This window comes from Salmo salar, chromosome ssa16 (genome assembly GCF_905237065.1).
Source record: "Salmo salar chromosome ssa16, Ssal_v3.1, whole genome shotgun sequence".
Classification (NCBI taxonomy): domain Eukaryota; kingdom Metazoa; phylum Chordata; class Actinopteri; order Salmoniformes; family Salmonidae; genus Salmo; species Salmo salar.
The window spans coordinates 36,827,534-36,843,738 of NC_059457.1; the positions used below are offsets into that span (position 1 = coordinate 36,827,534).

General features: G+C 41.8%; 1 protein-coding gene across 6 annotated transcripts in view; it reads left to right on the plus strand.

Annotated features, from left to right (window-relative positions):
- Positions 1 to 2,948: 2,948 nt before the first annotated feature.
- The window catches only part of LOC106573625 (kelch-like protein 25), a 56,168-nt gene continuing 42,911 nt past the window's right edge, over positions 2,949 to 16,205 (plus strand). For 5 of the 6 annotated variants that reach the window (XR_001321390.2, XR_001321389.2, XR_001321387.2 and 2 more), the window contains exons 1-2: positions 2,949 to 3,127; positions 7,183 to 9,034. Coding sequence is in view for 2 of the 6 variants with exons in the window: in XM_014148849.2 (XP_014004324.1) it covers positions 7,227 to 8,996 (1,770 nt within the window). In the remaining 4 variants the exon portion in view is untranslated. The remainder of the gene's footprint in view (positions 3,128 to 7,182; positions 9,035 to 16,205) is intronic. The other variant, XR_001321388.2, reaches the window with a different exon arrangement.

The window sequence follows — 16,205 nt, forward strand, 5'->3', positions numbered from 1 at the left end:
GAACACAGTGGCCTCCATCATTCTTAAATGGAAGAAGTTTGGAACCACCAAAACTCATTCTAGAGCAGTCCACCCGGCCAAACTGAGAAATCGGGGGAGTAGGGCTTTGGTCAGGGAGGTGACCAAGAACCCGATGGTCACTCTGACAGAGCACCAGAGTTCCTCTGTGGAGTATTGAGAAGCTTCCAGAAGGACAACCATCTCTGGAGCACTCCACCAATCAGGCCTTCATGGAAGACTGCCCAGACGGAAGCCACTCATCATTAAAAGGCACATGACAGCCCGCTTGGAGTTTGCCAAAAGGCACATAAAGACTCTCAGACCATGAGAAACAAGATTCTCTGGTCTGATGAAACCAAGATTGAACTCTTTGGCCTGAATGCCAAGTGTCACATCTGGAGGAAACCTGGCACCATCCCTACAGTGAAGCATGGTGGTGGCAGCATCATGCTGTGGGGATGTTTTTCAGCGGCAGGGATTGGGAGACTAGTCAGGATTGAGGCAAAATACAGAGAAATCCTTGATGAAAACCTGCTGCAGAGTGCTCAGGACCTCAATCTGGGACGAAGGTTCACCTTCCAACAGGACAACGACCCTAAGCACACAGCCAAAACAATGCAGGAGTGGCTTCAGGACAAGTTTCTGAATGTGGCCCAGCCAGAGCCCGGACTTGAACCCAATCGAACATATCTGGAGAGACCTGAAAATAGCTGTGCAGCGATGCTCCCCATCCATCCTGACAGAGCTTGAGAGGATCTGCAGAGAAGAATGTGAGAAACTCCCTAAATACAGGTGTACCAAGCTTGTAGCGTCATACCCAAGAAGACTTGAGCCTGTAATCACTGCCAAAGGTGCTTCAACAAAGTATTGAGTAAAGGGTCTGAATACTAATGTAAATGTGATTTTTCAGTTTTTTATTTTTCATAAATTTGCAAAGATTTCTAAAAAACAGTTTTTGCTTAATAATTATGGTATATTGTGTGTAGATTGATGAGGGAAAAAAATACTAATGAAACAAAATGTACAAAAAGTCATGGGGTCTGAATGCTTTCCAAACGCACTGTAGATACATCTCCTTCAAATGTTGACATTTTTGGTTGCACTGACAACCAAACACAATTTAATATCCAGTTTGTTTACAAATGAATTATTGATATGTTGGATTCACATCTCTATCTCAACCAAAAATCTAAGTTAAAGGATAGAACCAAATAAAATCAAACTTTAAAGGCACTTTAAATAAAGTTAATCCTATTCTTTAACTTAGATTTTTGGTTGAGATGGAGACCAATGTAAATCCAACATATTCATTATTAACGTAAAAATTACATTTGAAATCAACCAAATCTTGAAACCCTAGGCCTATATGTATTGTGTATTTTTAGTTGGACTTTGGGTTTAATTGAAACAATAGCTTTTAATGACTTCACAAATTATATATAGGCCTAGTATCATTAAACAATAAGGCACAGGGGGGGGGTAAGGGCTGTTCTTATGCACAACTCAGAGTGCCTGGAAACAGACCTTAGCCGTGGTATATTGGCCATATACCACAAACTACCGAGGTGCCTTATTGCTTTTATAAAGTGGTTACCAACGTAAAATATGTGTTTTGTTATACCTGTGGTATACGGTCCACTATAACAGAGTTTTCAGCCAATCAGCATTCAGAGCTCGAACAATCCAGTTTATAATTCATGTTATATGACTTATAAAGTATAGTTACATTTCATTTGCTCTGTTAAACCTACCCTTTGAAATGACTTCGATAGCAGTGAATCTATTTAGTTGTTAAGGGATCTCTCAATAGTCATTCTCACGATAGCACATTGGTAGTAGTCAGTGACAAATATCAAAGCTAAGCAGAGCTGGCCTTAGTTAAAACCTTGGATGGGACACCAAATGGATAGCTGTAGATAGATTAACTATCCAGTAGGAGGTGCTGCTCATCTTATTCTCTTTTTTCTGATAGTGGATATAACATTGAAGATCTGACCTTGTTTCAAAGGTCAAAATTAAACATATTTTATACAAAGTTTGTTTGTGTTGAAAAATTGGTAATGATGATGACATAATCCTGTGGTTAAAATGTTACCTTCAAAACAACAGCTTACATTGATTACTTGATCTCAAGTCCCTAATTAGCAAGTACCAGTATTAGAGATGTTTCTCTGCTGCGCTCTGGCATTCAAGGGATATCATTGCAGTTCTATACTCTATATTGGAGTATTGGACTGCATAATGTACCTTGCTTACCTCCTTCTGAAGTGCCTTATTCATTCCCTTGAAGATGTCTTTTCTGTGAACAAAGAGAAGTTTTATTTACTCTAGGCTATATGCCACAGTATCTGCAGTGGTGTACAGTTGTAGGCCTACTTCCACTAGAGGGAACTCTACACTAGACAAAGGCAAAATTATAGACATGAAGCCACACCAAGTTTTTTTTTAAAGTCAATGTATTGCAAAACATGAACCGAATGAAAATACCTACCAGAGTAATAACATGGTTGAACTTCATGTTCATTTTCATTGTTGAATTTATCTGGAATATTTTACAAGACTTGTCTTTAGAGTAATATCATTGCTAGGGAGAGAGGGAGTGCCCTAATCTTTGTGGGAAGACTTGAGGAAAACAATAATTTAAGACAGAAAAAATTGAAAGAGGTTGAGGTGAGAAGGATTGGGTTAAATGACCTAGACACATTCATTGTGCAACTGACTAGATATCCACTTTCCCTTACAAATGGTCTCTGTACTGTAATTCATTAATTGTCAGTGGGCATGTATTGTTTTGCTGTTACCACCAAGAGGAAGAGGGCGGATACCACTCTGTCGTTTAATCCGATTGGTCTATTAGTTGTCAAAATCGCACCCAAAGATCTACTTTTATTGGTTGTTGTGCTGATTTGCATAAAATAGGCTGCCGGAATTGGGTAAAGAGACACCAATCACTTGCAAGTAATACACCACTGGATATGCCTTTTTTCTGATTTCCCACCTCAGACCGAACCTAGTTGCAGACAAAGTGGCTTGAAAGGACCTCAACTACTCAGAGTAAAATCATGGTTTAATCAATCAACCAGAACCCAATACACTTCTTGGATTCCCGTTTAACAATCATATGTATGTGAGTATACAGTCAAGTGTTATTAGGCTACTTTGCAAATGTTTATCTGGATAATGTTTGCTAGCTTGGCATCTGAAGTCTTGACAGAAGGGGTAGCTCGGTGGACGTCGTTACTTCAGCTAAAGTTTGTATGCTAGTTAGTTGGCTGGCTAGGTAAATTAGCTGTTAAACTTATTTGCATAGATGTAACTAGCTAGTTAGCTTGACAGAACATAGGGTTAAACAGATTTCTTTGATACCTATTTGTGGTACTCTAGAAATAGGAAAAAAACTAACTCATGTAACGTTAACGAGCTACCTAGTTAGCTAACTGGTTAGCTAGTCCTTTGGCGAAACCATCCATAATTAGCTAGCGCTAACGTGCAAGGCCTGACCAGATCATTCTGAAGATATTTTTGGGGGATATGGCTGTCAGCAGTCTTAAGGCAAGCTAACCTATGTGAGCGTTTCAATTCATTTCGCAATCGTCATAATCGGACTTCATTAGTTAGCCTACAGTGCAACATTTATTGGAATGCCAGCTTTGATGTCATGACATGATGCCACATGTGACTTGTGTTCAATCGAAGCTGTCTAACCACACCACCTTTGGATGTATTGAATTCAACTTTTTGTACTTTTATAGGAGTTAAAAAAAATAATATTGATTCACTCAACAGCTGTTGTAGCCTAGGTGATACTTCGTTAACGTGATCATTATTTCAGTTATTTGTGGCCAGCAGCCCACCACCCAGGGTTTCAATATGATTTATCAGCGTAGTTACATCTTGCTGGCTGGCACATAGGGGTGTATTTTGATGTCTCTGTTTAATAATAATCATAACACACTAAACAGGGTTGATTTCCATTCATAAATAAGTTGAAAAAAGAAATGTATGTTATTTGGCACCCTACTGAGACGTTGGAAGCAAAAATGCATAGTTCCAGGGCTATAGCATAATAGGCTAGGAGCAAACTGGAACCTTGGTGACTCAAACAATGATAGTTAGTGCTGCATTAAAACTAAAGAGCTTTATTAGACTTAGTTGTGGAAAATGGGTTAATTTACAATGCCAACTTTTACAATTAAAATCTTCCTTTTCCAAGTCACACCAGACCAGACGCATTAATAAATTCATCCCACTTTAGATGGCAGATTCAGTCCAAAATGTAACTCTCTTTGGCTTTTCTCTCTGGTCCATCTGGAACAGGATGGCAAAGTGGCCTCCAAAACCATTTTCTTCTCAGCCATGAAGGATTAACTATTCTACTAAAAGAAGAATTCTCATCTTTGAAAGCTCCTGGCTTGAATGTCCCTGACTCCCTGGAGCTGTTCTTTCAAACACTTTTTCATTAGACTCACTCACTGGCTTGTCAAAGGGGTTTGAACCCACATGCCCTCAGTTGCACAGACACCAGCCATTTCCCAATGGGCCATGTAGAGTCCCTACGGATTCATAGAAGCTCTTGGTTATTAGGACTGCAAACCAGCTGGTGATCCATTCTGCATCACAAATGCAGAGAAGTTCCCTGCTTCAGACTCCTGAAAAAGCCCCCCCCTCGGTTCTCCTCCTTCCTTCCTGTGTCTGATATAGAGGAGTAGCACTGGAATACAAACTCTATGTGAAAAGATCCTGGAAGGGCTGAGATGTTTACGGAGGAAAGAAACAAGATGGGGGGGGGAATAGGGACCTTTGTTTCCGAGTTGCCTATTGGCAGTCTAATTAAGAGGTCCCATTCATGTGTGAATGTCCTGGAAGTTTTGGTATTTAGTCTCACAGAGAATGATTCAGCATCGTCCTGATCACGCTGGGCATGACTGGCTGTTATTATTGGCAGTAATAGCTGATTAACAGGTTCTATCTCCAGGCCATCGGACTGCTGAACAGTCATCATTAGCTGGCCTCCGTTCAGTACCTTGGCTTGAACCTTACACTGTCACTAACTGGCTAGCACCCGGTACTCTACCCTGCACCTTAGACTGCTGTCCTATGTACATAGTCAACACTGCTCACTTAAATGTTAAATAAAGTGGGTAAAACAGTATGTTATTTACTGTATTCTAGTCATTGCTCATCCTATATGACTACTGCTGTACACACCTTTTCTATTCATATACTGTCTACACACACACACACCATTCACATATTTATATTCCGGACTCTGATATTGCTCATTCGGATATGTCTTATTTTATATTTTTAAAGTTTTAGTTTTGTTTATTGTATTGCTATATTACTGCACTATATGAGCTAGAAACCCAAGCGTTTTGCTGCACCTGCGATAACATCTTCAAAACTGTGTGCCTGACCAATAAACTTTTATTTTATTTGAATAACATAAACCACCACCAGAACTCATTTGGCCATTTTGTGGTTCCCCGGCTTAAGTAATGTACAAGCTGTGCATAGCATTTTTCCTGACTTAAAACACTTTGTTGACTCCATGAAATATCACCCAGCCCTAATTTCTATCAGCCCGGCCTCTAGAGGGACATTTTTGGGGGATCTGGTGCTGACCCCTCCCCAATCCTCTTCAGTCTGTGCCTGGATCAGCAGTATTTGCTGGTGTAATTGGTACAGGACAATCGCACCGCTTTGCATTTACTCAATTTCATGGTTTGCTGTGTGCCCCATCTTTTTTGTGACTGACCCGCTGCATTGTTCCCTGTCAACCCGACATTGACATTTTAAACGCCCTGCTGATGTGTGTATGCCTGCCTGTGCCCTCCAACCTAACCTGCCACAACTGAACCCAAACCCCTGTCTGCTTTGGACCCCAAACTGCATGTCAGCACACACACTTGAGCTGCTACTATAAAATGAAGTTGCTGAAACACGGCTTTTATATACTCTCTCTTAGTTGTCTGTTTCCATGCCATGTAGTTAAAAGAAGACTTGATCCTTTTGGGTTATGAGTGTTGCTATGCAGTAGAAGTACTAATAGTGATTGAGCAGCATTTTGCACCCCACAATAGTTCCCCTCTGTTAGGCTACAGGATGAAAAGAAAAGCATTCTAATGAATATTCAGTGCAATGTCTGCTTGTCTCAGATTGGAATGACTTCACTAATCAAATGCTCTGTGGTATAATAATGGTTTGAAAGCTCTGAAGAGGTTTATATGAATTGCTGTTATAGTGCTTTGTGGACTTTGATGGCAAGTGGGAGAGACCGTCTTAAAGGGATGCCCTGTGTTGACTGACCATAATTAATAAACCGGCTCAACTGTAGATTTGCTGATATGCTATGAAACGTGCCAGGGATTTTGCTTAATGACTTAATATGCATGTAGGCCATCGATAAGACATTACATAGGCTAGGAACTGTATCTACTACAATTTAATAAATAGGATTTGGTTACTTTGAAGGAAGGTTGATTTTTTTTTTATTTTTGAAAGGCTTTTCTACAAACTCTTAACAATTAGGCTATGCTTTACTCAGGAGATTTGTTAAGTGGCTTGAATGTGCCATATAGCTGAGGATCAAATTCTGCCCACATTACTCTGTGGGCCTTCTCTGCAGTGTGTGAGCTCTATTAATAAAAAAATGCTGAGACTGCTGAATAATTTCAGACATCTCGTGATAAATATCATGATGTTGTACCTACTAAGCACTGCTCATTTAAATGAGTAACTTTGATGAAGATTTTTTTTTATGCACTAATTGGATTGATTTAAAGGCCTATGATTTTGGTTAGGCTAACTTGTTTGATTAAATAGGCATATGCACTTTAGGATGATCCATTTTCTGCAATTAGGCTTAGAGGTGTTGTAATAGGCCTTACTCCAATGTAGGAATAGCATTCAAATAAGCAGCACATTATCACATGATCTAGATGTTGCCTAGTAGTTTAATACATTTACCCCATTTGGTTGTCTATGATCAGTTGGATAAGTAATAAAATATCATTTGAATTTTTTTAGTCTGCCCTCAACTTTGGGCCAATGAGTAGAATCTGTTAAGTTTGATTTAACAATAAATCCCCATTGAGATCAACTTTAGAAGTAAATTGTATGTTGGTAAAAACATCCACCAGTTTGTTTCGTATCTCATTTTCTGTTTTTATTTTTCCGTAGTTGGAGGAATTAGGACAAGCGACTCCCTGGAGGTCTCTGAAACCATGTCAGTCAGCGTCCACGAAAACCGTAAGTCCCGGACCAGCACGGGCTCCATGAACATCTCTCTGTTCCATAAGCCTTCACATCCAGACAGCGTGCTCACCCACCTCAACACCCTCCGCAAGCAGTGCATGTTCACTGACGTGACGCTGTGGGCGGGGGACCGCTCCTTCCCCTGCCATCGGGCGGTACTAGCCGCATGCAGCCGCTACTTTGAGGCGATGTTCAGCGGCGGGCTCCGTGAGACCCTGGACAACGAGGTGAACTTCAGAGACAGTGTACATCCAGAGGTGTTGGAGCTGCTGCTGGACTTTGCCTACTCGTCACGTGTCATCATCAACGAGGAGAACGCAGAGTCGTTGCTGGAGGCGGGAGACATGCTGCAGTTCCATGACATCAGAGATGCTGCTGCGGAGTTCCTGGAGAAGAACCTGCACTTGTCCAACTGCCTGGGTATGATGCTACTCTCTGATGCCCACCAGTGCAAACAGCTATATGAACTCTCCTGGAGGATGTGCCTGGTGCACTTTGAGGCGTTGCGGGACACAGAGGACTTCTACGGCCTCAACAAAGACAAGCTGCTGGACCTGATCCTCAGCGATGAGCTGGAGATCGAGGACGAGCATATCGTGTTCAACGCTGTGATGCGCTGGGTGCGCTACGACCTGGACGGCCGCAGAGACTACCTCCCTGAGCTGCTGGGTGGCATCCGCCTGGCCCTGCTGCCCTCTGAGTGTCTGATCGAGGCAGTGGCCTGCGAGGAGCTGGTGATGTCAGATAAGAGGAGCCGGCAGATAGTCGAGGAGGCCATGCAGTGCAAGAAGAAGATCCTGCAAAACGATGGGGTGGTCACCAGCCCCTGTGCCCGGCCCCGCAAGGCAGGCCACACGCTGCTCATCCTGGGAGGACAGACCTTCATGTGTGATAAGATCTACCAGGTGGACCACAAAGCCAAGGAGATCATCCCCAAGTCGGACTTGCCAAGTCCCAGGAAAGAGTTCAGTGCCTGTGCAATTGGCTGTAAGGTCTACGTGACTGGGGGGAGGGGTTCTGAGAACGGGGTGTCCAAGGATGTTTGGATCTATGACACGGTCCACGAGGAGTGGTCTAAAGGAGCACCCATGTTGATAGCACGGTTCGGCCATGGTTCGGCTGAACTGGAGAACTGGCTGTATGTGGTGGGTGGCCACACTGCCATAGCAGGCATCTTCCCTGCCTCCCCCTCAGTCTCCCTCAAACAAGTAGAGCGGTATGACCCACTCACCAACAAATGGACCATGATGGCGCCACTCAGAGATGGTGTTAGCAATGCAGCAGTGGTCAGCGCCAAGCTAAAGCTGTTTGTGTTTGGTGGCACCACCATACACAGAGACAAGGCCTCCAAGGTGCAGTGCTACGACCCTCTAGAGAACCGCTGGGCCATCGCAGCAGAATGTCCGCAACCGTGGAGATACACAGCCGCTGCTGTTCTGGGCAGCCAGATCTTCATAATGGGCGGAGACACTGAGTTCACCGCCGCCTCCGCCTACCGCTTTGACTGTGAGACCAACCAGTGGTCTCGTGTTGGGGACATGACTTCTAAAAGAATGAGCTGCCATGCGGTGGCCTCTGGAAACAAACTGTACGTGGTGGGGGGCTACTTTGGGACGCAGCGCTGCAAGACTCTAGACTGTTATGACCCCACGTCTGATAGCTGGAACAGTATAACCACAGTGCCTTACTCACTAATTCCCACTGCGTTCGTAAGCACCTGGAAACATCTACCTGCCTAGCAGCCTTGACATGAACAAGGAGTGGTCTCCAGAACTGGGTAAGCAATAGGCATATTGTTTTGTAAAAAATAAAAATACATATTTGTAAGAATTCCAGTGAGAAGTACATGCACTGTGTAAATCCTTTGAACATATTCATGGAGCACTTTCCATAAGATGTGTACTATATTTCCCCAAATGCTGACTGTATTTTGTAATTTAAAGTCTTTCAAGTGAAGGCGCCTCAAAAGTCTGCTAGTTGTTGACATGTACACACTCGGCAGACTGATCTCAGGATAAGTGAACACCAGACTGCTAAACTTGTCTAAGTTCTGCTGTTTAAAGTCATTAGGGGAATCCATATTGTATTTTGTGTGTGCTGAGGAGAGGTGGCTACTCAAGGAAAGGGGTAGGGTTGCACTATATATCGGTGAACATATTGGAATCGGCCGATATTAGCTACAAATGTTAACATCGGTATCCGATGTCAAAGCTGCCGTGCATACCTATATGACTCCATGTAAAAGTTTGCACTCTTAAAACCTGTTGGGGATCTTATCCCGGTATAGGGATTCATTGTCAAGAGACCATGGCGGGAAATTCAAAACTGCAAGAATCTAATAATTTCAATTTCTCAAACAATCAACTATTTCTCACAATTTGAAAGATAAACATCTCCTAAATCCAACCACATTGTCCGATTTCAAAGAGGCTTTACGGCGAAAGCATAAAGTTAGGTTATGTTAGGAGAGTACATTGAAAATAGCTGTGTGTAATGTTTTGTCAATTCAAAGACAGGCGTCACCATAAGCGGATAACCAGCTAGAATTATGCACCAACCTTTGACAATCTTCCTCAGATGACACTCCTAAGACATTATGTTACACAATACATGCATTTTTTGTTCCATCAAGTTCATATTTATATCCAAAAACAGCATTTTACCGAAGCGGTGAAAATCAGATTTTTTTTCTTCTCTCAAATGCTTCCGGTGAACAACGTTACAAATCACAAAATTACTATTCGATAACATTGGTAAATTATAATATTGTCATTCAAGTATTCATAGTTTAACATTTCGTAAATGCTACTGCAATGCCAGATTTCAAAATAACTTTACTGGGAAATCACAATTTGCAATAAACCGGGTGCTGTGCTAAGAACAATAGGCTAGGCTATAGAGGTTAGCACCATCTTGTAACCATGTAATATCAAAATTACTATTGTCAATATTCCCTTACCTTTGATTATCTTCATCCATTGGCAATTCCAGGCATCCCAGGTCCACTGCAAATGTGGTTTCTTTCAACAAAGTTCATAATTGATGTCCCAATAACTCCAAGTTGTTAGCGCTTCGGTAGGCTACTAAAAAGTAGCGCGGGGGGGGGAGTCACGGCGAAAAGTAAAAAAAATAATCTATTTACGTTCGTTCAAACATGTCAAACGTTGTTTAGCATCAATCTTTAGAGCCATTTTTAACGTGAAACATTAGTAATGTTTCAACCCGACCTCTCCTGTGTCTTGAAAAACGTCTTTGAAAAATGTATCGCATCACATGATTACGCAGGTGCAGCCAATAATGAAGTGACGACATCCCAGGGAGGTCAACTTCTCTTCCTTGTCATCCGGTCTCTGTTCATCATAGACGCTTCAAACAACTTTATAAAGATCGTTGACATCTAGTGGAAGCAGTAGGAGTTGCGAAATTAATCCTTTCTCACTGTGGTATCTAATAACAATGACAAAAAAAAATAGTACAGCCACAAAATTGTTATTTTTTTCTCAGGTTTTTGCCTGCCATATGAGTTTTGTTATACTTACAGACACCATTCAAACAGTTTTAGAAAATCCAGAGTGTTTTCTATCCAAATCTGGTAATAATATGCATATCCTAGCTTCTGAGTTGGTGTAGGAGGCAGTTAAAAATGGGCACATATTTTTTTCAAAATTCTCAATACTGCCCCCTAGCCCCAACAGGTTAAGTGCAACACAGTCCTAAACTCGCCCACAATGTCTGCTGTGTGGATTGAGCAGTCATTTGAAAGAGTAACAAAGTTTCAGCGAGACCACTCAAAGGCAAAATCCGTTAAAGCCAAGATGATGGAATTCATTGCCCTTGACAACCAACCATTCTCTGTCGTGGGTGATGTTGGCTTTCACCGACTTGTTGAGGATTGGTACACACTACTAGGTGCGCTATTTTTCAGATGTTGCATTACCGGAGTTGCACAGTAATGGCGTCACTGCTATTAGCTTCATGACATATACTATAGAAAACCGTTTGTCTTTGTGTGTCAAAGATAGTAGCACTGTCAAAGCTGTACAGAAAAGTCTGCAAACACCGACCACGAACGATGTGTTTACAGTACTGCGTTGGTAATAAAGCATTATTTGTTTGACTGCAACTTCTGGGGTAGCTAGCTTTAGCTTGATACCTAGCTAGCACCAATACAACCAGCCTGAAAACAATGACCAGTACAACCTGCAGTCATTATCATTATTCTTAGCAATGATTTGGGAATCCTTGTAAGTATTGTTGTTCGTGTATTGAAATTGAACTTCAGTTCATGAAATAAATAGCTAGTCAGCAACTTAACCCTGTTGGCCAAAGCTAACGTTATAAGCAGCTAGCTTCATCTGGCTAGTGAGGCTCGACCGCACCTGGTTATGTGGGGTGGCAGGTAGCCTAGTGGTTAGAGCGTTGGGCCAGTAACTGAAAGGTTGCTAGATCGACCCTCTGCGCTGACAAGGCGCAGGTGGTCATTGTAAATAAGAATTGGTTTTTAACTGATCTGCCTAGATAAATAAACATTTTGAATCTAGCCACAATAAGGATTAGGCACAAGTGGAATTTCTAAGTGTCATTGACAGTATTGCAAATGAATACAAATAGTAGAATTATGTCATACTTTATTTTGAAGGCTAACGGCGTCCACTATTGTGGGTAATCCTTAATGTGGCTAGCTTCACATGGATGGGTCTGACCACCATTAATCAAATAAGAACTCTTATAAATTAGGGTTATTTTAGATGACACCTAGCTATATAGCTAGCTAACTATAGCTCCTGAAACAGTGTGTTATTTGACACGTTTCTTTTTCGACACGTAGACTCAAACGGCGTTCCATAGAAATCCTGGTTGAGAATGAAACGACTGAACAAATTAACGAAACAGTGAAAGAAATAGGTTTTGATTATGTTTAACTGGTAATGGGGACATGCGTAAATGCCAACAACTTTTTGGTGTGTGTATAACCTTTTAACTAGGCAAGTTGGTTCAGAACAAAGTGGGAACAAGGAAAAGTACAAACTCTGCAGTACCTGGATGATGATGATGGCTTTAGGGAGTGGTAGCTTGTACTATAGTAGCAGTAAAGGCTAGAAGGTTTATCAGGGGGAAATCGCTGTGCCTCTGTCAGGATCAGCAGAGCAGTAAGCCACTCAGACATTTATTTGTGAGCTGCATTAGAGATTTTCTAGTTAATTGGCTATTAGCCTATTGGAGAACACACTGGGGCTCAATCGGTTTTACATGGAGTGACCAGAGAGCAATCAAGAGCTACTCTAATGGGGGCGGGTGCTGTTCAGTTGTGAAAGCCAGTAGCTCCCAAATGTACCTTAACCCCATTAAATATAGTCTGAAGTACAGCCCTGTAGTTTCCTAAACTTACATGATGTCCTGTTTTTATCATGAATAAATGAGACCATCGCAGTTATTTATGGTTATGCATGTGCCTGAATTGTGCAATGTAATTTAACATAGATTATAGAAAACCCAATGCTATGGTTCTTTTCCGAGAGGTCAGTGAATGTGTTTGCTGGTGCTGAGCTACTATAGTGCGATTGGCGTATTGCTGAAAAGCCCTTCAAACCCAATAACCCATGTAGTCTTAATGGATGATGTTGCTACAGGGAGGCTCAAGTCAGTGTCCAGTCATCTACCAGGCTGGTGAGAACAGAAGCAACTAACTTAGTTCACATTACCCCTGTGCTGTGAGCTGAGGTTTAGTCTCCTGTGTGTAATCATTAACACTCACCTTACAGCCAAGATCACAGGGCTCCATTTCAAAGGAGCAGATGGCCCAGCTTCATAATTAGCCCCTGGAGGCCAGGCTACAGAGGCTGGATCCCCAGGGTGGCTGCCCTTCCTCTCTCCCCGACTGACTGTGGCGGCTGGGCTGCCTGGGAGACAGTAGCTGGGTGACTCTCTGGTTGTTTTGAAATTGTTAGATTACTTGTTAGATATTACTGCATGGTCGGAACTAGAAGCACAAGCATTTCGCTACACTCGCATTAACATCTGCTAACCATGTGTATGTGACAAATAACATTTGATTTGAACTTACAGCTGCTGTTACATCCTCACCCTCTCCACACATCCATTTCTCCCTAAAAACACTTTTTTGAATGACTGCAACTGACTTCCCCTGTAAAGGAGTCATAGGTGAGGTGGTCACAGTACAGACACCCACATGCTTTGGTCTGTGAATACTGTTTCAGTTATTTACTTTTCTTTTTTTAACAACTACAGCAGGCTAAAGGGGAGGAGGGAGAGTAGACTACCTGCCTGCATCTAGCCACACTCCACCTGCTTTTCAAGTATCTCTCTGGTACTTAAGATAGTCACGACTCCCCAGTAATACGGTTGGACCAAATCAGTAAGCAGAAGAGCATGTCAGTAGGCACATTTTATGCCAGAAGTGTGTATCCTAATTACATTTTAGTCATTTAGCAGACGCTCTTATTCTGGATAAGACTTACAGTAGTGAATGCATACATTTCATACTTTTTTTTTGTGTACTGGCCCCTGTGGGATTTGAACCCACAACCCTGGCGTTGCACACACCATGCTCTACCAACTGAGCCACAGGGAAGGCTAATCATTTTAGATTTGGCTGGAGCCTCTTGTCAGACATTTTGGTACCCTCTTACACTTAATCAGATCTCAGGGCTTGAAGCTCTCTCATTTTAATGGGGACTTAGCAATAACTTTATCTAACCTTGTTTCTCCCCCAGCCTGTGAGGAGGACTAGGGTTACACTGGATGGTTTTGGGTGGTTGACTAGTCATGCTTATTAATCCAATATGAGGAATGATTCTATGAAATATAATTTAGGAAATTAGAATCATTGGTCCATAATATTAAAAGCCTTTGATACTGTTGTTTCCTTGTTCCTTGTCAATCATTGGTGAAATTAGCATTGACTATCTTTAATTACATCATTAAAAAACCTTTAATGCAATTGCAGACAGATGTGACAACAGGAACATAGCGCATGTTTCTGAGTAAGTTCTGCAATATTTTAAAAGGTCCCAAGTTATTTTATTAAACCCGAAGTCCAGCCCTATTGATGTCACAGCCTACGTCATTATCTTCTACTCCTGAGACCAACACTATGCCTACTCAACACTAAAACTCTTGTTTTATATAGCTAAAAGCTTAGCACTCAATGTCCAAGTTGATTTATAGTGGAATGTCTGACTTATCTCTTACACTCCCCTGCAGAGTTCTGTCTTCACAGTCACACATTTCTCAGACAGTTTCTTCATAAGAGGCAGAAAACAACTGTGGAACAATACTAAACCTCTATAATGAATATATATTGTTAATCTGTAGTCTAGGACCCTATAAATGTAAGGAGGGCGGGGTCTTATAACCCCTCTCCTTCTATTAATACAACATAAGCATAATCAATTATTATAATGCATCAAACATTTAGTACAGCCCCTATCATGACCCCTAGGTGAATCTAATGAATGTCCATAGGGAGGTGTTGACCTATTAGAATGCTCTCTTGGCACATGGATGATGCCTCTCTCGGCTTAGCTGTGTCCCAGGGGTGAATTCTCCTCAGTCCAACATGGTGACTGTACAAAGGCCTGTATCCTCTTCTCATTCCTGACATTTGTATGTGAAAAACAGTCACCCACAGGGCCTTGAGCTGATGGTTTTTATTGGCTTGAGTGTGGCTTACAGCTGACTCCTGTACAACGTGATAGTGGTTGGTTGTGGGAGGAAGAGGAAAAAATAGTGTCAAAACTATGAAGAGGTGTCTGTCTGGCTTGGCTTGGAGATGGGGTTTTTCCAGCTCAGTGGTTAGGCTACACAGTGAGTTCAGATTTAATTGAATTACGCTCGAGCAGAAAATAAGGGGATACTATAACATCGTGATCGCTTTCACTCTCAGCAAACTAAAGTAACCTAGTTACAGTACTCCCGAGTGGCGCAGCGGTCTAAGGCACTGCATCTCAGTGCTTCGATTCCAGGCTGTATCACAACCGGCGGTGATTGGGAGTCCCATAGGGCGGCACACAATCGGCCCTGCGTCGTCTGGGTTTGGTCGGTGTAGGCCGTCATTGTAAATAAGAATTTGTTATTAACTCACTTGCCTGGTTAAATTATAAATATAATACTGTATGAATCAAGGTACTGCACTAAAGGTCTTCTGCTTCAACCCAATGCTATTATATTTTAAAGCATGTTTTTATGAACCTATCAGACCCAGAGGCAACTATATAATGATGGTTGACCATAATTCTGAACAGAAATACAGTAATGGTGTCTTTCTTTAATGAACCAATCTGAGTTTACCACCAATACCCTGGGCAATTTGACAAAATTGCAGAGATGTATGACTGACTGGGTGCTGGGCATCTGTCCTATCACAGACATCTGAGCTCCACTACAGTTAATGGTCCTCAGAGGGAGCCTGCCAGGCTGCTACACACCTCAGGCTACAGTCTGCCTGTTCTTTCACCAGAACTTTCCACCCCAAGCAGCCACACTGTAGAGAATACTTAATGGCTGTAATAAATGGGCAACGTTAAACACATGGCCATTTCCTCTGCTTTAGTTTTACTGTTAGTGCTTTTTGAGATCGGTTCGGCTTCTGTTCTATATTTTATAACACTTTGGTTTTAAAGATAAATTAAAGTTAAATGCGCTCTTATGTGGGCTGAATAATGTTACACAGAATAAAACAATTAATAGTCCCATGATGGTAGTGACCGCTTATCACTTATTAACCATAATTAATTCGCATTACTTTACAAAAATGTCAGTTGTCTATATTACATTTGTTTCATGACTTCATTATTTCATTCCAAGTCATCTCATCTCTAGATTTCTTGTCTGATCGGGATAGGCATTTGACCTTTTGACTGTTCGAGTTTTGAATGATTGAAACCGTAATACCAACTGGGTATGTCGTGGCACACAATCTTCAAAAA